This window comes from Seriola aureovittata, chromosome 13 (assembly GCF_021018895.1).
Source record: "Seriola aureovittata isolate HTS-2021-v1 ecotype China chromosome 13, ASM2101889v1, whole genome shotgun sequence".
NCBI classification, from domain to species: domain Eukaryota; kingdom Metazoa; phylum Chordata; class Actinopteri; order Carangiformes; family Carangidae; genus Seriola; species Seriola aureovittata.
Window position 1 is genome coordinate 4,786,584 of NC_079376.1, and position 24,746 is coordinate 4,811,329.

At 40.8% G+C, this 24,746-nt stretch overlaps 1 protein-coding gene and 1 long non-coding RNA gene across 10 annotated transcripts in view; one reads left to right on the top strand and one right to left on the bottom strand.

The window, feature by feature from the left end:
* Nucleotides 1-5,711, top strand: part of LOC130180747 (transcription factor IIIB 90 kDa subunit-like) — a 115,477-nt gene extending 109,766 nt beyond the window's left edge. For both annotated transcript variants that reach the window (XM_056394478.1, XM_056394479.1), the window contains one exon: nucleotides 4,291-5,711. In XM_056394478.1, the coding sequence (XP_056250453.1) occupies nucleotides 4,291-4,328 (38 nt within the window). In that variant the 3' untranslated portion in view covers nucleotides 4,329-5,711. The remainder of the gene's footprint in view (nucleotides 1-4,290) is intronic.
* LOC130180749 (uncharacterized) overlaps nucleotides 2,886-24,746 on the bottom strand; it is a 50,396-nt gene continuing 28,535 nt past the window's right edge. For 3 of the 8 annotated variants that reach the window (XR_008829441.1, XR_008829446.1, XR_008829442.1), the window contains 7 exons: nucleotides 17,164-17,220; nucleotides 15,751-15,781; nucleotides 7,488-7,645; nucleotides 6,837-6,887; nucleotides 6,006-6,048; nucleotides 5,824-5,884; nucleotides 2,886-3,164 (listed from right to left, as the gene is read on the bottom strand). This is a non-coding gene — a long non-coding RNA (uncharacterized LOC130180749). Of the gene's footprint in view, nucleotides 3,165-4,547; nucleotides 4,624-5,823; nucleotides 5,885-5,942; nucleotides 6,049-6,836; nucleotides 6,888-7,487; nucleotides 7,646-15,750; nucleotides 15,782-17,163; nucleotides 17,221-24,746 lie in introns of those variants that run through there. The other 5 variants (XR_008829448.1, XR_008829447.1, XR_008829444.1 and 2 more) reach the window with 5 other exon arrangements.

The following is a 24,746-nucleotide window of genomic DNA, read 5'->3' on the forward strand; positions in this document are numbered from 1 at the left end:
ACTATACTATGACGTTTTTTGACATTTTTATGCCTTACTATACTATGACGTTTTTTGACATTTTTATGCCTTACTATACTATGACGTTTTTTGACATTTTTATGCCTTACTATATTATGACGTTTTTTGACATTTTTATGCCTTATATACTATGACGATTTTATGCCTTACTATACTATGAGGTTTTTTGACATTTTTATGCCTTACTATACTATGACGATTTTATGCCTTACTATACTATGAGGTTTTTTGACATTTTTATGCCTTACTATACTATGACGATTTTATGCCTTACTATACTATGACAATTTTATGCCTTACTATACTATGACGTTTTTTGACATTTTTTATGCCTTACTATACTATGACATTTGATGCCTTACTATACTATGACGTTTTTTGACATTTTTATGCCTTACTATACTATGACATTTGATGCCTTACTATACTATGACGTTTTTTGACATTTTTATGCCTTACTATACTATGACATTTTTATGCCTTACTATACTATGACGTTTTTTGACATTTTTATGCCTTACTATACTATGACATTTGATGCCTTACTATACTATGACGTTTTTTGACATTTTTATGCCTTACTATTACTATGACGTTTTTATGCCTTACTATACTATGACGTTTTTTGACATTTTTATGCCTTACTATACTATGACATTTGATGCCTTACTATACTATGACGTTTTTTGACATTTTTATGCCTTACTATACTATGACGTTTTTTGACATTTTTATGCCTTACTATATTATGACGTTTTTTGACATTTTTATGCCTTACTATACTATGACATTTGATGCCTTACTATACTATGAGGTTTTTTGACATTTTTATGCCTTACTATATTATGACGTTTTTTGACATTTTTATGCCTTACTATACTATGACATTTGATGCCTTACTATACTATGACGTTTTTTGACATTTGATGCCTTACTATACTATAATGTTTTTTGACGTTTTTATGCCTTACTATGCTATAATGTTTTTTGACGTTTTTATGCCTTACTATGCTATAATGTTTTTTGACGTTTTTATGCCTTACTATGCTATTACATTTGATGCCTTATTATACTATGACAATTTTTCCCATTTTTAAGCCTGACTATACTATGACGTATTTTCACATTTTTCTGACTTATTATACTATGACAATTGATGCCTTACTATACCATGACATTTTTATAAAAATTTTACGCCTCACGACCTTTTTCTAAATCCATGACAAAAAGCAAGGGTACACAGGTTGTGCAAACAATAATAAATTTATTAACAACGAAATTGACGTAACACAAAAGAACTAAGGTTAGCCGTGAGGTTTGGACATCAGTATGATCAGTGGCGTGGGTGCATGTGTGCATGAGTGGGATGTATGAAGTGTGAGCTGTTGTCTGCATGAACACAAAAGTACAATATGTTGAGGAGCCGAGAGAGCGTCCAATGACAGCCTGGAGAGGTTACTTCTTACAGGGCAGAAGCAGTGGGCCCAGGTGATCTAGGTGTCGCTCCGCCCTTCAGACTCCTGCTGCACAAATGGGAAAACAGAACAATAACCTCAATATAAATAACAAAGACAGGCCCGGAGTCCGTCACATGCCTTACTATAACTGTGAGGTTTTTTCAGATTTTCATGCCTTACTATACTATGATATTTTATGTCTAACTATATTGTGAGTTTTTTTCACATTTTTATGCCTTATTATACTATGACATTTGATGCCTTACTATACTATAATGTTTTTTGACATTTTTATGCTTTACTAAACTTTGACATTTTTATGCCTTACTAAACTTTGACATTTTTATGCCTTACTATATACTATGACATTTGATGCTTACTATACTATGACGTTTTTTGACATTTTTATGCCTTACTATACTATGACATTTTTTGACATTTTTATGCCTTATTATACTATGACATTTGATGCCTTACTATACTATGACGTTTTTTGACATTTTTATGCTTTACTAAACTTTGACATTTTTATGCCTTACTAAACTTTGACATTTTTATGCCTTACTATACAAGACATTTGATGCCTTACTATACTATGACGTTTTTTGACATTTTTATGCCTTACTATATACTATGACATTATTTGACATTTTTATGCCTTATTATACTGACATTTTAATGCCTTACTATACTAAGACATTTGATGCCTTACTATACTATGACGTTTTTTGACATTTTTATGCCTTACTATATACTATGACATTATTTGACATTTTTATGCCTTACTATACTATGACGTTTTTTGACATTTTTATGCCTTATTATACTGACATTTTAATGCCTTACTATACAAGACATTTGATGCCTTACTATACTATGACGTTTTTTGACATTTTTATGCCTTACTATATTATGACGTTTTTTGACATTTTTATGCCTTACTATACTATGACATTTGATGCCTTACTATACTATGAGGTTTTTTGACATTTTTATGCCTTACTATATTATGACGTTTTTTGACATTTTTATGCCTTACTATACTATGACATTTGATGCCTTACTATACTATGACGTTTTTTGACATTTGATGCCTTACTATACTATGACGTTTTTTGACATTTGATGCCTTACTATACTATAATGTTTTTTGACGTTTTTATGCCTTACTATGCTATAATGTTTTTTGACGTTTTTATGCCTTACTATGCTATTACATTTGATGCCTTATTATACTATGACAATTTTTCCCATTTTTAAGCCTGACTATACTATGACGTATTTTCACATTTTTCTGACTTATTATACTATGACAATTGATGCCTTACTATACCATGACATTTTTATAAAAATTTTACGCCTCACGACCTTTTTCTAAATCCATGACAAAAAGCAAGGGTACACAGGTTGTGCAAACAATAATAAATTTATTAACAACGAAATTGACGTAACACAAAAGAACTAAGGTTAGCCGTGAGGTTTGGACATCAGTATGATCAGTGGCGTGGGTGCATGTGTGCATGAGTGGGATGTATGAAGTGTGAGCTGTTGTCTGCATGAACACAAAAGTACAATATGTTGAGGAGCCGAGAGAGCGTCCAATGACAGCCTGGAGAGGTTACTTCTTATAGGGCAGAAGCAGTTGGCCCAGGTGATCTAGGTGTCGCTCCGCCCTTCAGACTCCTGCTGCACAAATGGGAAAACAGAACAATAACCTCAATATAAATAACAAAGACAGGCCCGGAGTCCGTCACATGCCTTACTATAACTGTGAGGTTTTTTCAGATTTTCATGCCTTACTATACTATGATATTTTATGTCTAACTATATTGTGAGTTTTTTTCACATTTTTATGCCTTATTATACTATGACATTTGATGCCTTACTATACTATGACGTTTTTTGACATTTTTATGCCTTACTATACTATGACATTTTTTGACATTTTTATGCCTTATTATACTATGACATTTGATGCCTTACTATACTATGACGTTTTTTGACATTTTTATGCTTTACTAAACTTTGACATTTTTATGCCTTACTAAACTTTGACATTTTTATGCCTTACTATACAAGACATTTGATGCCTTACTATACTATGACGTTTTTTGACATTTTTATGCCTTACTATATACTATGACATTATTTGACATTTTTATGCCTTACTATACTATGACGTTTTTTGACATTTTTATGCCTTATTATACTGACATTTTAATGCCTTACTATACAAGACATTTGATGCCTTACTATACTATGACGTTTTTTGACATTTTTATGCCTTACTATACAAGACATTTGATGCCTTACTATACTATGACGATTTTATGCCTTACTATACTATGACGTTTTTATGACATTTTTATGCCTTACTATATACTATGACATTATTTGACATTTTTATGCCTTACTATACTATGACGTTTTTTGACATTTTTATGCCTTAGTATTCCATGATATTTGATACCTTACAATACTATGTTGTTTTTATAAAATTTTATGCCTTACTGTAATATGACATTTTTATGAAATTTCATGACTTATTACACTAAGATGTTTTTATGTCATGTTTGCCTGGGATGTTTTTTGGCATTTTTATGCTTTACTATACTATGACTTTTTCATGCCCTATCATACTAAACCCTTTTTTCACATTTTTATGCCCTAGTATTCTATGATGTTTTTATCAAATTTCATACCTTACTATAGTATGATTTAAGATCATTTTAATAATTTTCCTCTATGAAAATGTAAAGTCTGTCCAACATTTATCAGTATTTAACTCTTCCGTCTGTGTCTGTCCCTCCAGATTACGGTTGTGACGGAGACTATGACGATGGATTCTAGCGGTGGCTTCCCTGGGTCATCATCATCATGTACGGACTATTGTGAATCCCTACCTGTATCAAATGTTTACTACCAAGGAAACAACATGGCTGCAGCTACAGCTCACCACTGTGATGCCAAGAGGAACAAGGAGTAAATGGGACAGGTGTGCAAGAAAACAAAGGCTGGAAAAAAAAAAAAAAATCACACTTGGCATCACATCTGGACTGAACTGAGGACGCAGGGTCTGGACGCTGACAGAGGTGGTGGAGTGGAAACAAGGGCTGCATGTGTTCACAGATTGTAGGCAGTTCTCCTGTAAGCATAGGTTTGTTCAGGTGTAGGTCAGAAGACATTCTGTGACTAATAACTGCTTCAACAGCATTGAAAGGACTTTTTAATGTGTAGTCAGGATCAGCTTCTTTATGAAATACAGTCATTTAAATGCTGCTGAAACAAAGACCATCATCAGGAAAGTTGGAAAAATGTGTGTCTCTTGACCTGCAAATACCAAACCAGTGTTAACTGTGAGAAGCTCAGCAGAGGAGAGAAGCTGCAGCAATCTGTCACCATGTGTCTCCTCTGGATGGCTTAAGGTTTAATGTAGAAAAAGCCAAGTCGAACAAAATGCAAAACATTATCATAACACTCAAGTACTTACCAGTATGTGACTTTTAAGTATTTCCTGCCGCCTCTAAACTATGCTTCTCTGCTACGCTGCCTCCCAGCATTAACATGTACTGACCAACAAGCATCTATCAATCAGGTAGCGTGAGATCAATCATCATTATCAATCATTTTTCTGTCATCTCTGGATCAGATCAATATTTATTAATGCCTTAGGACAGACTTGTGCTGTCTGCTTCTCTGAAGCCAAAGTATTACAATGTTGTTGCCTTTGAACAGTTTATCCCAGGTTCTGTGCTGAGATGTTATTGAATCCAAAATGATGGGATTTTAGTAGAACAAGTTTCCTGATGATGATTGGATTAGTTTTTCTTTTGCTTTTAATTAGGTTTGGGCTTTTCCTAATTATTTTGTTATGGAACTGATTCTCCATGATTAATTTAATGAGCTTGTGTCATTTGATTTAATGTTAATTATTCTTTTAGGCGTTTAAAGCCGGGATGTAAATACATTCTCTGCGATATTATATTTTCCACATGGATGAGGGGGAGCCTGAGCAGAGAATAGATCTATTTTGTATTTAAGCTTTTATGATTTTTGAGTTGGAAAAAAATGACACCTAGAGATTGTGGCCTTTTCACTGTGTCCACACAACAGTATTTAGCGAGGCGTCTATGGCTGCCTCTGTGCTGCTGCTACGAGTCATGATGTTACATCTGTATATTGTTGTGTGAATTTGCTGCTACAGTAAAGATTTCACTAAATGAGAAAAAGAAATGTGTCCTTCTTCCTTTACGTGTTTTAAGAAGAAATGCTATAATTATTTCATATTGTACATTTTTTACTATTGCTACATAGCTAACGTTAGCATTAACAGCTGTTTCCTTACCAGTATAGTAGAAATGTAGAGTTCAGCAACACACTTCATTTCTTTACTCACCAAGAGTTGTCTGCAGAGGAGGAAAGTAACGACAATAGATAGATTACATTTATAGCATACATACATACCTTTACTTCTTCTACTGAAGTTAGCATGCTAATGAGTTAGCTGCTCAGAGGGGGATTTATAACCTCTTATGAAGACAACGATGGCTGAAGCGACAATCACCACCACCTGCTCCAGACAAGAAACCACGTTAGGTGACAGAGAAAAGTAGGCATGCAAGGTTTAGGGTTCTCATTTTAAAAAAATCTGACTCTTGCAAACAGGGACCATATTCATCAAACATCAGTATAAAAACAGCTTCTGAAGTTAAGACTCAAACTGAGTTTTTGGTCTTAGAGTGACTGAGCATTAAAAGTAGCTCTGTGTCTAGTCTGTAGCTCTAGTCTGAGAGAAGGCAGAGGCACTTGAGGCGCCACTGTAGGTCTCTCTGTAAAATAATTAACTTTTAAAATCACATTGATGGTGGCCATTTAATACAGATCACCAGTAAATCAAACCAGTCCAATAACATCGGAGACGACCGCTTGCACGTCTCTGTATTTGGACACCAGAAAAATTGTTTGCAGCACTTTTGTTCTGAGCCTCGGCCGTCTGACAGAATTATTCATTAAACCAAAAACGCTCTCTCCACCCTGCACCTTCTCTTAGCTCAGGAGTTCACTTTGTTCCTCACTAAAAGTTGCTCTCGGCAGCTTTGTGAGCATCTCTGAAGAGAAAACTCTCAGCCAGGAACTTTTACTGCCATTTAGGAGGCACTTGTATAATAGATGAATTTTACATTTCCTGTCCCAAAGGACAAATACGCTGCTGCACAGGAGGAACTACAGTCTATATCAGTTTTTTACAAATAAGTGGAAGAAGATCTGGGCGGTGAACAGCGACAGGCTCAGTGGCTGAGCTGACGAAAACAGCACAAGACTACAGACACGAAAACTTTGTTAGAGCTGAGCACTCACCACAAGAGTTGTAGACCTGAGACGTCATCTGGACTGGAGTCAGACGTGAGACTAGAAAACAAAAACATTAAAGTGTCAGATTTTTACCTGCTGAAGTGACAGGCTTTGTGCAAGCAAGAAAAACTGATTTACAGCTTTCAAAAGGAAACGTTCAAACATGGTGTTTTTACATTTTAATGGTCACTCGCACGTGACTTGGACAGGCACAAGGTTTGAGACTTGACCTGGACTTGGACCCTCACAGGATTTGTGGGTTTCTGTGACGTGCCTCAGATGACTTCAGACGTCACTTAACCTTCTCATGCCAACTATGACTTTAGACTTTTTTGGACTTGAGATGTGACCTGGACTTGTGATTGACTGTGACATGAGGCCTGACTCGAGATGTCTTAAAGATGAACTCTATACTCAAATATTTACCACTGAAATTTCCACTCTCCACAGAAAGCTGCCTTCTCTGATCAACACGAGCTTGTCTCTGCTTGCTTAGATTTGAAAGTTCAGTCAGCCGAATCCTCTTGCCCCTCCCTAACCACAACAACACAGCCAACACTCTGAGGGCTGTTATTTATGCTGTTGATGTAGTAGAGCTGCAACACAAGTGCCCACAACGTGACTCTTTCAAAGGACCATAAATGTGCTTCTACTGACTGTCAGGAGAGTCTGAGAGGAGCGTCCCATGGCTGGTTAGCTCTACGTCTGTGTCCACACCACACTGAGCGCTGTCCCCTGTCCCGCCACGTCACACGCCACGTCACACGCCGGCCTCCTTGGTCACTGCTCTTTCCCTTCTGCTGTAGTTTTTAGATCTGACGGGAGAAGAGGGTTCGTGTAGTTAGTCTTTTAAGGATCCGATTCTCTCTGGTCTCGACTGATTTGAGTCTTAATTTACAATTATCGACTTGAGACTTGACTTGAATTATTCATGGTTGATTTGTTAAACTGCCCAAACACTCTGGCTCCTGTATCCATCTATGGAGCTGAACAGACACCAATAATCTTTTCTTCTTGTTCTTTTGGTGTTATGTGTTTCTTAAACAATCCCCTGAGGTCCCATTGTCTCGCTCACACAGTTTGTATTTACTCTTTCAGCCTTCCTCTCATCACCTCCGTGTAGGACTGAACTCAGCCTGAACTGCTCATGACAGACAACAGTGTCGGGTCTGTTCGGGACACGACACCATCCACCATCACGACAACGCTTTTGATCAGACGAGTCGTTTCACGGCTACAGCAGGATCATTTATCGCCGGTACAGTTTTCTAACCGTATTGTTTCCAGACGTATTAGGTGTCTCCGAGTGTGTGCGAGGAGATTCTAGATAAAGGTGAGTCAGTCATCAGAGTGGGAGGAAATGTGAAACTGAGGCGGCGCTTACGTCAAATGATGAAGTCTTTACACGCAATGAATTTTCTTGTCAGGGCAAACAATTCCTTTAAAGCTCAGAGTGCTACCAGCATTATTGTTTCAACATCAGCCAAGAGACCAGGACTGATCTTCATGAGTTCCTGGTGATTATAGCATCGTATTACATAATTTCTTTGTTTATTAGAAAACTGACACTTCCCTGTGAAGCACAGGTTAGGTGTTGTTTTCAATCAAGCTCAGTATTGTAGAAAGAAAAAAAAAATCCCCATTTCAACATCGACACATTTCTTCAGGCGACATGAAAAGCCTGTAGTTAGATGCACCGAGCAGCTTCTGTCAGCGGGACAGAGACGACTGATTAAAGCAAAACAAAACAAGTTCTGCTTCATTAGCTAGAAATTCTTCCTGATGATTAACAAACGCAGCAACAAATCTTATTACGAGACGAACAGGGGGATTAGCTAATTATTAAAACTGACGTTTTAGAAAAACAACTGCTATCTAATATTTTTTTTTGTCTACTTAGCAGATGTTGTGTAAAGACTGACAGGAGGAGCTGCACCTTTTACACCAGCAGTCAGTTTCAGGGGGAACGTGTCGGGTTCTTCTCCCAGGTGGTTGACGTCTCATTTTGGGCTGAACTCTCCATATTTACGCCTGCTCTGTCAGTGTGAGGCTGCCGCATTAAAAAGGATTACCGCGCTCACTCAAAAACTGGAAAATTTATGGAAAATGATTTATGTTCCCAAAGTCCTGGAAAAGTTTTGCAAGTTGAATGAATTTTTTTTTTTCTCTCAGATGTCACATTTTTGATGTTCAGGTTTGTTTGAAAAGTTGGGTAAATGTAAACGTCTGAACCAAAGTGCGAGCGGAGGAGAACTTTATGAACATCGTTCCATTTAATGATGGATTTCAGGTTAAGGATTGAGTTATCTAAAAATACTAATTTAGAGCTTTTTGGGTTTGAACAGTTTGTCACTAAATACTGAGTCAAGATGTTGATGATGTTTTTAGACTCCAGTTTTATGAGGATATTGTCAGCAGTTTCCTCAGTGTGACTGAATGAAAAGCATTAAAGCTGTAATGTTTTAAAACATTAGGAACCTCCATATTTCAAAGCTGGCAAGTTCATTTCCAAAATGCTGCAGTTTATATCCGTTTGGGAAAAAGAGTCGACGAGACCTGATGAAAGTTTAATGACCCTAAATCCGAGGTCTACCTGAGACACCTCAAAAACTACCGCCATTTGTTTTAATTCTGTCCGACTTCAGCTTCAATGATGAAGACCACGTATTAAACGAGGAACACTGACCGAGGCTGATCTTTTAACATTTCCTGACCTTTAACTGCCCCTTGTTAAGGGGACGCTTGTTTTAAAACGAAGAAAAACAAGAAATCCCAGGATCCGATGACCATGACCGGCGCATTTCATGTGCGGCTAAATTAGTCCTATTAACAGATTATTAGACGGCGTGAAAATGTCATGAGTAAGCCTCCAGTTGTCTCGGGGAATTATCGTCCCTTCGTACCCGCGAACATCTGAACTTGGACTGAAACAGAGCGACGCCTCGGGCCTTTCGGAACACAAAGATTTTAGAAAACTATTAAATTACACTCTGTATGACCCTCCAATAGTGACCCCCCATCCACTCTTTTCAGGTTGACTTTTCTCCTAACGCGGCCCGGGAAATAATTTCATGGTTTATGATGCTATGTAATTGTCCTGTCAGGTCAGCTTTCTAAGGCCCCGTCTGAGTTTTACTCCCACCCCTTCTCGCCTGCTCACTCTTCTCTCCCCAAGGGCCGACTGTACCTACGCAGCTTTTTGGTATTTGCCACCCCCCACCCCCCACACTTAAAAGTTGTACTGAAACTTAATCTCCCTCCGACACCAAACTTTTACTGTAACCTTTACAATGCAGCTGAGGGAGGGAGGGAGGGAGGGAGGGAGGAGGAATAAAGTTGGCCGTTGAGTTTTGCAGTGTTTGTGACCTCGCTGCCCTTCGACAGTCAGAGAGCTACAGGCGAGAGCAGAGGATTCCTCCTGCCTGTGGAAAATGTCCTTAATGTGAGTTGATTAAGCAGGTTTTCTTTTTTCTTTTTTCTTTTCTACCCCGGTTCTCGTCGAGCTGAGACTGATTTTTTTTTCTTTTTCCTTTTGGCTTGGAGCGTGACTCTAAGGAAAAAAAAAAACTCAGGGTTTAAAAAGAGAAGCGAACCCCTTTCCTCTTCCTCCTTCCTTTAACTTCCTCTCTTCTTCTCCCTTTTCCTGTTTCCGTTACTACAAAGCAAGAAGTACAAGAAGTTTTTTCCCTGAGGTGTTTTTTTTTTCTTGTCTCTTTCTTTCCCTTCATCCTTCTCTCGTCTCTTGACCTTCATCTGACTGTGTCCTTCCATCCACCAGAGCTTCATCCATCTTTCCTTCCTTGTTTCTGTTGATATTTTCACTTTCTTTTGATCTCGACTTTTTACCGCCGAGCGAGCGAGCCTTCACCTGGTGGCGGTAATTCGATCAGTTCTCCTTCACAGCTCTAGGATCTGCTGGTCATGTCATAACAGGTGCTTTCAGTCAGGTTGCCGTCGCCTGAAACTGTAATAATCGCCATGGTGACGGATCAGAATGTGTCAGTAATTATTAGAACAATATGATGTCATAACAGAGGTTGTCTGAGTGGGCGTTCAAAATGATTATGACTGATTAATACAAACTATTCCAAAATTATCAATAAAATACGTATTATAATACATCACCACCACTAAGCTTCCAAATGTAGTTTGATTCAGCTCCTACTCCCTCTACAACAAGCCTTTCCTCTTAGAAATAATAAATAATAATAATAATAATAATAGTTTGCACGAGCAGGAGTATAAACATAACGAGGCTGTAAAGGTGGACTGGTGACTAGATTGGTTTTCATGTTCGCTTCAGTGACGCTTAACGTCCTCTGACGTTTCATTTAGCCTCGTTTTTATGTTGTAGAATAAAACGTGTAAAACGTCTTGAGCTCGTTTTAACCTCAGAACTTATTTCTAAGCAAAAACCCATTAAAAAAAAACTGGAGGTGCAAAAAAGTGAACTAATTCCCTGCAGCCCTGTATTCATGCTGATAAATCTGATTCCAGACGGACAAAGTCAAAGTCAGTAGTTAGTCGGTAGTCTGTAGTTTCAATCCAATGTCAGGTGGAATGAATCAATCAAAGAATTTTGACATGTTCCTAACTTTGACAAACGTATAGCAGGGCGTTTGAACTGATCAGAACCACCAGCTTTTACTTGTATTTACCGTAATAACACCCACGAGTTAAGAGACTAAACCTGAAATAGAACGAGTGAATAAAGGGGCGAGCCGCTAAAGGAGCTAACGACAGTCACCGAGCTTGTTAGTTGAGTCGCTAATGAGACACTGAGTTCACACAGTTTATTCACAGACATCTGTAGCGTTCACCGCTGTCTCTGTGTCTGTTGAGAGGAGCGGGTTTATTCTCCTGACAGAGGTGGTTGAAGAAAAGCTGAGAGTGCAAGCTAAATACAGTAAGCTCCGCCTCCCTCCCCTCAAAGGTCAGCTCTGTCTGGGCGGCTTGCTGTTGGTCACAAAGACATTTTAAATTCTGATGTGACGAGGCCTTTATATTCTTTCTTCCTGTCCTTACAACCCCCCTTCTTTTCATAAATATCCTTTTTACCTTTTGATTTCTTTCCTCCTCCTTTCCATCCTCTCTCCTGTCTGTCTGCCCTTTCAACCAAACAACTTCTGTCCCTCTATTTTCTCCCCGATATCCCTCCATCTTTTAGTCCCTCGTCCTTCCTCCTTCAACAGACCCACTCTCTTTGCCATTCCTCCTTTTTTATCCGTCTCTATCTTCTCTCCTCCTGTCATTCATCTCATTCTGTCTCTTTCCTAACATCCCTCCATCTATAACCCCCCCTCCTCCCCTCGTCCCTATATCTCTTTCTCTTTTCCCCCTTTTTTTATTCCCCTCTCCTCTCTCTCCGCCCTCTGACAGCTGCGGTTCAGCCACTATGCTAACTTCTCCCTGGAGGCTGTTTGTGTTTGTTGGTGTGTGTTTGACTCAAAGGCACCTTTGCTAGGTGAACCGACCGCCCTTACACAGATCTATACTTATATACCTGTGAGGACCCTCCCTAGTCCTTAACCCTTAACAAGCCTAAACACGAGCGCAGCCTCAGTTTGACCTAATTCTAATTTTTCTTACTTTCCAAAACTGTTTGAATTTTCCTCTCATGCCATAAATGTCCTTTTTTAAAATGTATTTATTTTTTATTATTTTTACTTTCTGAACCTTTTCTTCAAAAGTCTTGTCTTCCAAAAGTGTCCTCCCTCCCCCATAATGTCCTTACTTTCCAAAACTGTCCTTGCCTTTTAGAAATGTCTCCTTTCTAAAAATGTCACACTCTCAAGGTGTAAAAGTGAAATCGGTCCTCACAAAGACAGAAGCACAGGAACACACACCTGCACTCCTCTCTTCCCGGGCCTGGACCAGGCTGCTGCCGCGGTTTGTTGCCAGAGCCATTTTCTTAATAATCCCACCCTGCCTGCCCTCAAACTCGGCTCCCCCCCTCCTCCTTCTCCGCACTGCGTTTTCCTGCATCAGCATATCAAACTCACCCTGCCCTGATCCGCATCCCCAATCCCAAACACCATAGCCAACCCCCCACCCACCCCACCCCTCCGCTTTCCTTCCTCACCCCAATTACTTCCCGGGACTTTACCTTAGAGGGATTCATTCACCCCCGCACTCTCTTTTGTAGTCAGGCTCCTCACTAACCTTCCCTCCGCCGCAGGCGACGGCATCCATTGTGTAATAAATACATGGAGGTATTCATGTTGCCCTCAGTGCCTGTTTTCTCTGCCATCATCAGGATGAATGCTCCTGACAAGTAGCTTAAGGGGGGGGGGGGGGGGGTATTCCTACACTGCATGTACAGAATCCGTAATGATGGTCCGGTGGGAGCTTCTGAAGGACGGAGCAGCCATCAGGTTTATAAGGCGGAAAGACTGAAGACTCGGTTCTAACAAATCATCGTCTTCTTTCTTTTTGACTGTAGATACTGTTCTACTTATTTACAAAGTCAAACTACGTCCTCACTGAGCTGCCGGACTCTGGACACATGTAGTTTTTTCTACCTTCTGGCACTTTAATAGTCTCCAGAATAGACGTGGGATTAATGGTTCAGGATGTTTGAGATGAACTGGGCTGACGGCTGAAGTGTTAACATGAAGTCCACACATGAAGGGAGGAGAAAAGCCTGTCATCATCTCTGCCTCGCTGATCTCTCCTCAAGAACGCCGCGTCTGTTGCGCGTCTTTGTAGTTTTGATGCGATGAATTGTACAAATGGGGTAAAACAGCACACAGGCACTCGCACTGTTGCACTCGGTTGTTTGCTCACATTAAAAAGGAAGTGGTTCTGTGAACAAACGGAAAGCTTGGGAGCCAAGTTGAATCCTTTCCCCACTTCCACTAACCTGGACAAGCAGGTGAGACAAAGTTTCTTTCCTGATTCTGGCATCAAAATGATGTTGGAGTTACAAAGTGAGTTAGAAGACGACAATGACATCCTCACTCACACTCTGTCCACAATAAGCTGACTAAACTATTTTCTCTCCTGAAAACAAAGCTTTTGAATCATTTAGGCTTTGTTTCTATTTACCTGATGGGATGAGGGGTAACCGTGTTATAAAGCAAGGAAGTCATCATGATGGGACGTATGCCTGTTCTTTCTGTTGTGCTGACAGAGCACGAGCTCAGCTTTAGGCTCATTATACAGCTGCTTCACTCTTATTTACCATTATTTTCTGAGTTTTGGTCTAATCACGCCACAGGGTCAAAGGGCTTTTTTAAATCCTGAGAAAGTCAATTTCTTTCTAAGGTTTTATACACGGTAAACAGCAGATCTAGATGGGATTTCCATCAGGCCTCTGAACACAGAATAATTACAACAACATAATAATTCTGGTGCCTTTAAATATTTCTTAAAGTCTCACGGAGGTCAAGAGAAGGTCAATTAGGTTTAATGGAGCTTTAATGAAATGAAAGAGCTTCTGTCTAAATCCAAGTTAAGTCTCAAGTCCTTGTTTCTGTGACTCAAGTCAGATGAGTTCAAGGCCGTATTTCAACTGCTCCGTCCTTTCACTAAGTGTTATTTTAATCTATTTTCTTTAGATTAAATTCTCCCTCAACAGGCCGGATGCTTCTGCATTTACCGAAAGCGACAGTGAGTTACGGCTGCTGAGAGGAGCAGTTTGGAAAGTTACAGTTTGGCTCTGCTTTCCACCAGTTAAGATGCTATTGAGAGACTCAAGCAAGAGTCACAAATTCTGTGTGACAATATGTCAGTTTGGCAGTTGTGTCCGAGCGAGAATAGGCCACTGCCACCACCGCAGCACTTACAAAAAATAGACGCATAATGTGGAACTGGCCTTGGCCGCTGCAGACGACGTTTGCATCTTCTCAGAAATGTAGCTGGGAAAATGCCACGGCGTGACACTGAGAAACCCTCTCATGCTCACTGCTGAGCGCCACAGAGAGAGAGTGCTGAACCAAATCAGTCTGAACGGCGTAGAAAATGAAGAAATTAGTCTTGGCTGTGGAGCCGTCCAGCCTCTTGGCTCCACAGCTGAGCTGAATACGTCGCTGCGGAGCGCCGAGCTCCTGTCGTCCCCCGGTTCCCAAACATAAATCCTCCACGTTTTCTGGCTCGGTGCACGACTGTGTAAACACACAGAGGAGGAACGGGAGCCTCCAAATTGTTTCTCTGTGGCCACAGACGAGTTCGGTGCTCGGCTCATGGCTCTGTTCTGATGTATGGTCCCATCTCGGTAATTTAATTCATTAAGGAATAACTGAACCCCCATCTGTGGAGACAACTCCCATGACAGCCATCACACAAACACACAAACACACACACGCACGCACGCACACGCACACGCACACGCACACGCACACACACACACACACACACACACACACACACACACACACACACACACACACACACACACTCACTCACATGTACGGCTGTGTTAATCTTTCCCACAAACTGGCTCATACACACACAAATGGACTTACACGTGTACGTATGTGCATGACTCAAGCAACGTGCACACACTCAGAGACGAAAAAAAAAGCAGCAAAGCAGCAAAATCAATGAAACTTGGGATGTAATTTGTGCACACACTGATGTCAAGACATGGAGTTACACCTGGACTACACTTGGATGAGAAGTCAGACACTCAGGTTACATACACCTGGTGTTTTTAAAAGCCTGAATTCTCTGTATAAATGTGCAGCAGGTCTCAAACACGAGCTGGTTACACAACGGAAAGATTTAACTTTTCAAACTAAACGACCAAATTAAACGTCTCTGTGTCTTTAAACCTGCAAATCACCAAACCAGTGTTTATGGGCAGCTCTCATCCTGAACCATGAAGCAACATCTTGGTTTAATATGTGAAGGAACATTTCAAGCATCACTGCTCACTAAGTTGGTTACTACTGGAGGAATATTAAAAATACAAACTTACCAAAGGCGGGGGGGGTGAACTCTGCAGCAACCTGTCAGGGGATAAATAAAGAGACGTCAGGTGGGTATAAAGTAACGTATGCTGGTGATTTCTGTCTTTAAGTGCACACAACTCATTTTATGTCAAAGACAGCTCATAATCTGAGCGGAGGAATCTCCGAGCATCAGCCAACCAGCTGATGAGCTCAACAGACAACCGAGGCGGGATCTGGAGCACATGGTTGTAGTTAAAGCTTTTAATAAAGTGCAGCAACTAATGTTACGACATGACGCGCGCCTTCATCAGATGAAGATTAAAAGCTCCTCTGTAACTGTGTGCTCCAGATCACATGTTTCCAAATCCCCGCTCAGAATTTCCTCCTCTCTCACTGGATGGTCGACACGACAGGCTCTTGAGCATCAATCAGTTACAGTCTGTACCTAAAGAGTATTGCTGTGTGATATCAGGGATGCAATTTTAAAAAAATGCTCCGTTTCCAGGTTTTACTGACAAATGAACCAAGAAGGGTAAATGCCATTAAAAATGGACCCAGGGAGGAAAAATCAAAGCAGTTAATTCCAGTGACTGACAGCTAATTAAACTTCCCTTTACTGAGTCTTTTGTTTAGTTTTTTTTTATGTTAAGTAGTTATCACAAAGAGCTCATGAAAGAACAGTGGTAATGAGCACGGGTAATAAATAAAGATGAGCGGATAGAAACCATGTGAGATGCACCTTTTCACACCACGGCAGATTTCAGACCAGCTTCACTGAACCGCAGCAAAAGAGGCAAATACACCAGCAGCATTAAGAGGTGTTCATGCATCAGTCTCTCCGAGCTGCATATTTAATCTTTATTCCACTCAGGCAAAGCTCCATTGCATGCAGTGTGGAAGTAGTCACACTGTGGAGAGGAAAACCTTTGCTTTTCCTCCTCTACTCCTGCTTTTCCTTCTTGTCCGAATGTTTCCTCTTGTTGACGTCGGCTTGTTTGTGGGATACACAGATCCCTATCAGCTGGGAGGCAATCTGATTTCTTTATCTGGCTAATAGTTACAGACATATGTGGAGCACAGTGGTACATTGAATCTGGATTTATCTGGATATGACGAGTGTAAACACATTCAGACCTCGGATCCAAAGAGCAGCAGGACACTGACACATGTGACAGCTGCTGATTTACAGTGAAGCCTCGATGGGGGGAAACACAGTGGTATCATGCAAGTCCCCTGATGTGTTCATTTATAGCTGCTGTGTGTGTGTGTGTGTGTGTGTGTGTGCGGTGGCCCTGTCGTGTTGCTTTGTAGCAGGTGTGTGTCTGCATCTGCACAAGTGTGCGTTCCCTCTTTTGTGGTGTCACATGAGAGGGTTAGGAGGTGGTGTGTGTGTGTGTGTGTGTGTGTGTGTGTGTGTGTGTGTGTGTGTGTGTGTGTACCTTCTCTGTTGTTTTGTTCCATTGCAGCCCTGTAATTACCTTGAGTCAGATCTGCTTCTGTAACACAGGTGGGAGACACAGAATTTAATTACAGGGTGGGAGCCGTGCTGCAGCCCACCTGCATGTGTGTGCGCCAGTGTGTGTGCACTTATATGTGTGTGTGCGCACCTGTGTGTGTATTTGTCCTTTTTGTGTATATGTATCATTGTGTTTGTTTGTACAAGCTGTATGCTTAAGTCATGCATTTTGTTTATGCAGTTATTTCTGTGTCTGCAGGTCTGACAGATGAACATGCATGCAGGTGTGTGTGTGTGTGTGTGTGTGTGTGTGTGCGATAATGATAGGGGGTGGGCGGGCGAGCCTGAGTGAGATTGAAAGAGATGGAGGGAGACAAAGGGAGGGAGAGAGGGTCTGACTGCAGAGCAGGTTGAACACCTGGTGCCTGATCAGAGGCAACATGATGGAGATTAAAACGACCACAAGGGGAATTTCTTTGGCCTTTTCCTTTGGTCGTGATCAGACGGCAGCTTCTGCCCCAACACACGTCTCAGCTGTGAGCGTCAGCTTCAAGGTGTGCTTCATCATCCTTGTTGCTAAGCAACTCAAAAGTTTGACAACATCTTGGAAGCGATCTAATGAGCTTTGGAGTGCTCGGAGATGTGCTCTCCGGAGAGACACTGGATGGGTCTGTGTGCCGTGGTCCAGCAGCAACACGTCAACATCAAACCAGCGTCTGCTTCAGGTGTTTCAAACTCCACTGGTAACCTTTTGCCAAACGATGATGTAATGTGATACAGCAGAAGTTCAACTCAGCTGCTCTGGCACACCGTGTTGCGTTGTTGACCATGTTGCTATGAGACAAACCCTCCAGCTCATTGGCTCATACATGAGAATAAGTCTGTGATTTTGCTCATACAGTAGCTTGTGTCCTCAGTGAACTTTAACTGCAACAAATCTTTACTGATGTGCTGTGATAAAACAGCCACCGAACGTGCAGCAACCCAGGGTCCAAACAGCTGTACGCAGAGGTTTGGACTAAGTGCATGTTATGTTGATTTTGAGGTGAAAAGAAGAAAATACAACCCCACAGCAAACTGACATTAAAGAATAGCCTTTCCTAAAATGTTAGTGCATTTTCATGAACTTAAAAGATAGAAAAACAATTGTGCCACGTGAAAAGGTTTGGATTCCCGACTAAGTAACTTCTGGATACAACTATATTTTGACTTGCCACAACCAAGCTGTTAGAAATTAGTCTAAAAAAAATGGTTGGCACGTTCAAAAAGACGCCACAGCCTCGGACAAAGACAAACATCTGCATTAAGTTTCTAGTGGCCAGAACTTGTGAAAAAACACTGATCTGAAATCTACAGAAAGAGGAACAGTGATAAGAGGAGCTGGTATCATGACGCTCTGCATCCAGCTGGAAAAATGATACTTGTTGAAGTGAAAATACAAATAATTCAATTGAAAAAACTTTATTTGTCCCAGAGGGGCAATTTGCACAAATACAACGTTGTACAGTAAAGGCCACAGAAAGCTTCAAACACAGTGCAGTGACAGAAACTGCCTCAGCTGCAGCCGATCAGTTAGGGACTGAGCCCAACGGGTTTTTATAGCTTTCCAAAACAGACACTCCAAATATCACTTTGGTTTTGGTGTTGTGTGAAGTGTTTTCGTTCTTCACATGATCAGCTGTGTCACTTTTAACATGATGAACAACCAAAAAACGGTTTTCTGTTTCTCAAAACAAGATTTGGAGTCAACTACAGGACTCTCTCTTACTAAATGCGTGGATCATAAGAACTGCATTTGATCTGTTCAGTGCAAAGTGTCAAAATAAGCAAAAGTAAAGGATCTTATTTGGTGAAATGTCTACAAAGCACATGATATTTCACTGTCTCACAGATTCATAAATGATATACTAACTATAAGACACTATAGTTGCCTAATTTAACCCTCATAAACCTGAGATCTGTTCATGTAACTCTGTGTCTGAGCAGCTTTCTTTCTCGCAGTGCCCATTTATTTCCACAGGACAATATATTAGATTTTGCTTTGTGTCTTGTTCCTCAGAGACCAGAGCACGGAGCCAGGGGCTGTAAATACGAGCTCCACCGTACAGTAATGTAGACGGACAATTTTACAAAGAAGATTATTAAATCTTTAAACATTCACGTTCACAGTCTGTGAAACTTTTATTTTCTCAACCAAGGATTTAATGCACCAATAACTTTTATCCTCCCAATCTAATTTTGGAACAAACTGCTCATATTTTTCACGATCGCCTACTTTGTTTTACCTTTCAAAGTCCTCTCTGTCGGCCAAACTCACTCCGAGCTTCACTCACCAGCCTTCTGCATTATTGCCAACCTCATGGCCTGGAAACGCTGCCAGTACACTGCAACCCATTATTTCTCCACTGGTCAGCGGTGTCTCTAGTTCAGGGAGGATTCACTCATACATACACATACAAGCAGCCCAAAGCCCAGGTGCTGAAAACCAATAATGACACGTTTATAGTTTACAGAGACAAAGGGCACAGGAAAGTTTTAGCTCATTTATTTTTCCTTGCCTGGTGTTTATCAGCCGTGTGGGGATTTGAACCAGTCACCTTCACTGCAGTAGAAAGAGAGAACAGGCTGCTTAACGGAAACACAAGAGTTTCTAATCTGACAACTTTCCGGTTCAGACACTAACAGATTTACTGCAGACGTTCTCGGTGAAAACAGATCGACTCCCATGTTTTTAGACATGTTGGCAGCGTGATCAGTGTAGTCACATTTATGGGATTAGTTCATTCTTGTCTCAGACGACAGACCCACAGTTATCAGCTTCGCTCTTAATACGACTGAAGCTCCTGCAAAATGTCCAGATCTGGAAACATTTATCAAGGCTTTGTACCCACTGATGATAGTAAATGACGATAATAAACCCCAGCTGATTTATTTACACTGTATTAGAGTAAAACAGTATTGTGTTTAAATGGTGTGATGCACTAGAAAAAGACTGGATCACTGTCTAAAGCTCTCTGAAGCATTTAATGATCAAACAGGCAACATTACGCTCGGAAAAAGATAATTTTGATAAAATGTTCTAGTTGTGAGATTCAGAAAGTACAAACACATCCAGATAAACAAAGATTAAAGTAACACAAACACATTGCTTAGTCCAGGTAGAGGTGTACACATAAAGGTGGAGGTGTACATATAATGGTGTATCTATGGGCCAAGAAACTGAAGTACAGAAATATAATATAAAATAATATAATATGAAAGAAGATGCAAACCATGACCCACAAGGTCTGTCGGTTCAAGTCCAATCAGGGATGTTTGTTGCATCTGTCTCCATCTCATTTCCTGTCATCTCTCCAATGTCATAAAATAATCTAATGTTTAATAAACCACATCATTTTGTTGTTTTTTAGTTATTAGAGCTGCGATCAACAAATCAATCAGAAAATATGGAAAAATTCTTCTTTTAAGCTTTTTCAATATGATTCTGTTTGTATCTGTAAACTGAATATTTGTAGGTTTTGACTGAAGACGGATATTTTCCCTATTTTCTGACATTATATAGTCTAAACAATTGATCCAAAAATGATCTACAGGTGGAAATACTGAGGGATGGAAGGTATTAGCGTATACAGTTACAGTGTGTATGAACCAAGGCCAGGAGGTGATACTTTCTCCCGACTCGACATGCGTTACACAGACTGTATTTAAATCCTCTGCAGCTCAGTTTATGATCACAGGTGACAGAGTGTTAAGCACATGGAAGTTCATCTAAGAAGCTTTGGCTCATCGAGCTGCAGTGTGACTGCCCAGAGCCTGGCTGACTCCCCTCCACCCATTCATTCAGTCTCCCTCCTCCTCCTCCCCCCTCCATCTCCCCGCTGCCCCGTTCTCTCCTCCATCACTCATGGCCGATGCTGTCAGTGGCGCCCTTGAGGACAAAGGTTAGAAAACCTCAGCGCCACACAGCTGTGTGTGTGTCTGCAGTTACTCTGGTTATCCACAAGTGCTGTATTGTTTTGTTATTTGATCAACATCTTTGTTGCTAAGCGCTAACTGCTGTTTCTGTCCCACATTTCCATGAGATCACAGTGTGGTTGAAACATATGCAATGTGTTTTTCCTTGGATCTGACTGTTACTGTTACTGTGACTATCGCTGCTAATGCTAACGACCGCAGTTCATCTTTTTTTTTTTTTTTTCTTAAACAAAGCCAGTGTTCCTGCAATCCAACGTCGGTGAAAAGGTTGAATACTCCATAAAGTTTGAAAGACTAGTAACTAGATCCTGAAGACCACTAGCCTCTTATAAACAGGATAATACACCATCAGGAGCCATGGTTTTCTCCCGCAGTCGTTCTTCCAAGATGATTTGCTCATTAGTCGTCGGTCGATTCTGTCATGAACTAAACTGTTGGACAATCAATCATCGGCAGCTAACCAAAGTCATCAGGATTCAATCTCAGGGAACCATCCAATACTTTACACTTCACCAAAGCTTGGGATCCACAGACCAATTGAATTATGAGCTTCACTATCCAAAGAAAATCTACAGCACTAGCTTCACTAAAAGTAACACCGGGATCACTAATGCTTCAGTTTCACAGTTTCTAATTATTCATGTAATTATACACTCAGATTATTTTCATTATTGATTAATATGCCAGTAATTTTCAGTATCAATCGTTTGGTCGATGAACTGTCGGAGGATGGGTGAAGGTTTGGCTCACAGTGTTGCAGAGTTCAAGGTGACATCTTCAGATGTTTTGCTGCGTCCGAGCAACAGTCCAAACCCCAAACGTCTTCAGTTTACACTGAAATAAAACATACAAAAGCTGAAAATCCTCATACAAGCTCTGGATGAAAGAAGAAAAACATTAACTGACTGTTTTGACTGTCAACTAATCAATCTATAGATTAGTTGTTGTACCTACACTGATGATTACGTTAGTACAAACATGTGCTCGTCTATTGTGTCTAGTTTGCACACAGGGATGCACATGTAGGAGATGTACATACACACACAGACGGATTTGTGCATGTGAACAAAAGCAGGCACTCACAGCACGTCCATTTGTTCTGTCTGTTCTGTCCTAATAGTCTCACGCTCAGAGACACACTCAAGGACAAGAGCATGCATGTCAGCTGTCTGGCCAGTTAGCCTCACACGAGAAAGGAACAAGAAGTGGGAGTCTCCTTCTGCTTCAGCTTCCTGTCTCTATCAGTCTGTCTTTACCCCCCCCCCCCTCCTCCTCCCTCCCTCCCTCCTCCTCCTCCCTCCCTCCCTCCATCCTCTGCAGCTGCACATCCAGCTCCATTAGCTGCCTGTTTCCCTCTCGGCAGATAAATCACTCATCCCCGGGCGACCAGCCGCTCCGCAGCGCCGCACGCTGCTGCTGCAGACTCCCTGTTTGCGTGGGAACGGTGCGTTATGAGCTACATCCACATGACCTTGTTTTGACACTGTGGTGAATGGCTCGGTTGTTTTGACTCGGCAGCGAGCCTCATCATTCCACCTTCCACTTTCTGCATGGTTTGTTTTCCAGACAATGACCATAGAGGCTGAAGCACGCCACCAAACAGGATGCTGGCCCGCTGTGTCATCAATTAATGATCAGTGCTTCTTCTACCTGAGTGTCTGGAGCGAGCTGCTATCAAGGGGGGTGGGGGGGGGACACAGGGCTTTTCAGGGTGCAGGCAAATCAGATTGTTTACAACACAACAGTGTCAGCGGTTTACTGGAGAGCCTCGGTGATAACTCACCTCTGTTGACAGCATGATGTCATGAGAGATCCACAGAACTGTGGTTTAGAGCCGTGACTCTCAAACTTTTCCACAAGGACCCTAAACTGACACGAACTCCAACACGGACCCCTGTCCGATAAGATTTTGTCCCGGGGTCCCTCTTCCCCACATCTTTTAGATGTTTTATTACAGAAAGTGTTTGTCACTGAGTTCCTTATGGATTGAATTATGGTGAAAATAAATTATTCAAAATATTATTCAATTAGCAAGGGACCCCCGGGACCCCTGTTCCCTCTGGGGGTCCCTAGCAAAAGGGGAATAATTGGACCCCACTTTGAGGATATTTAACCCTTATTTAGCCAGAGAAGAAGAGCGGAGTTCAACACTTGAGAATGTAACTGGACTCAGGTTTATCACTGTTAGGTTGTTAGTTTGAAAAACTGGTTAGGAAAATCTTGAGTTCAAAATGTGACATTAAAGTCATTTTCTCTAAGTTAAGAAAGATTTTCCAGCCCCATCCTGCAAAATCATAAATTACATTCGTAGACATATTTTTTTTTTAACATTTAGTTTTTTATCTTTTTCATTATCTGCACATATGCTACAGTTTAAAGTTAGAGAAAGATTGTGTTTACGGTTTAAAAACAGGGTGACAATTAATCACAGGTCTGTCACAGGACGCAAGCCTTTTATTTTTCTATTAGCTTCAGCAGCTGCACTGAATGTTGGCACTGGACATACACTGCGAGGTGTGTAATCATCCAAGATGAATGTAATTCCTAGGAATACTGGCCCGCATTTTCATCTGGATTTGATGTCTCTGTTGAAACTTGCTGCGTTTCCTGGAGCAAAAACACAGAAATCACCACAGTTTACAGCACATAAAGTCCTTGTATGAGCGCATCTTAGAAAACGCTTCCAGTAACAGAGCGAGGAGGAAAATGATGAGAAACTATTTGATTATTCATCACTGTGTCTCTAAGATGAAATAAAAACTCACTGAATAGATACATAGTGTTTGAGCTACAAATCTTATTTTGTAATTTTCTGTTCTGGTTTTCACCTCAATGTTTATATTATTACTATTACTACTGATTTTGACAGTTTTTTTTAAATAATCTAGATCAACATCTACATTTTTACATATTTTATTTATTTCAATTATGACTGAAAACAATGACCCCCAGCTCGTACAGTTGTACAACAGTAGTTTCTATGAAAGTGCCCCCCCCCTTCACTCAGCTGGAAATCATTACCGTTGACGATTCATATGCGCCTGGGATAAAATCAGGATCCCTGACTCTGAAACATTCAGACCCTGAATCCCGGCTTCTCACCACCGCTGGCGAGGCTCCGTGCTGCTGAATCCTGTTGATCCTGTCAGCCTGTGGGAGATCCAGCACGGGGCTCAGAGGTAGAGATGACACCCGACATCTGGGAAAGATAAAGCCTGAGGGCCAGATCATGTCTGCTTGGCAGTTCTGACTGGCCCATTAGTGCAAGCTGAATGTCTGTATTATGGCGCTGGCTGGGATTGGTTCAGTTTCTGCTTGGGGCGCTCATTAAGATCAGCGATGGTTATGTTACTTAAGACTTGCATTGATAAATATTTTTTTGATCATATTCCATAATGTAATGCTAAGGATGGTTTATGCTGCTAAATCATAGAGATTTATAACCACATGAGAGCTTTTTAACATCTTTTAGCTCCTGGTGTTTTTCTGGTTTATACATGTTTCAGTGTTTTCATCTATGGCTGCACTTACAATTAATTTATTTTCTCAATTGGTCCATCAATCACTTGCCTATAAAATGTCAGTATATTG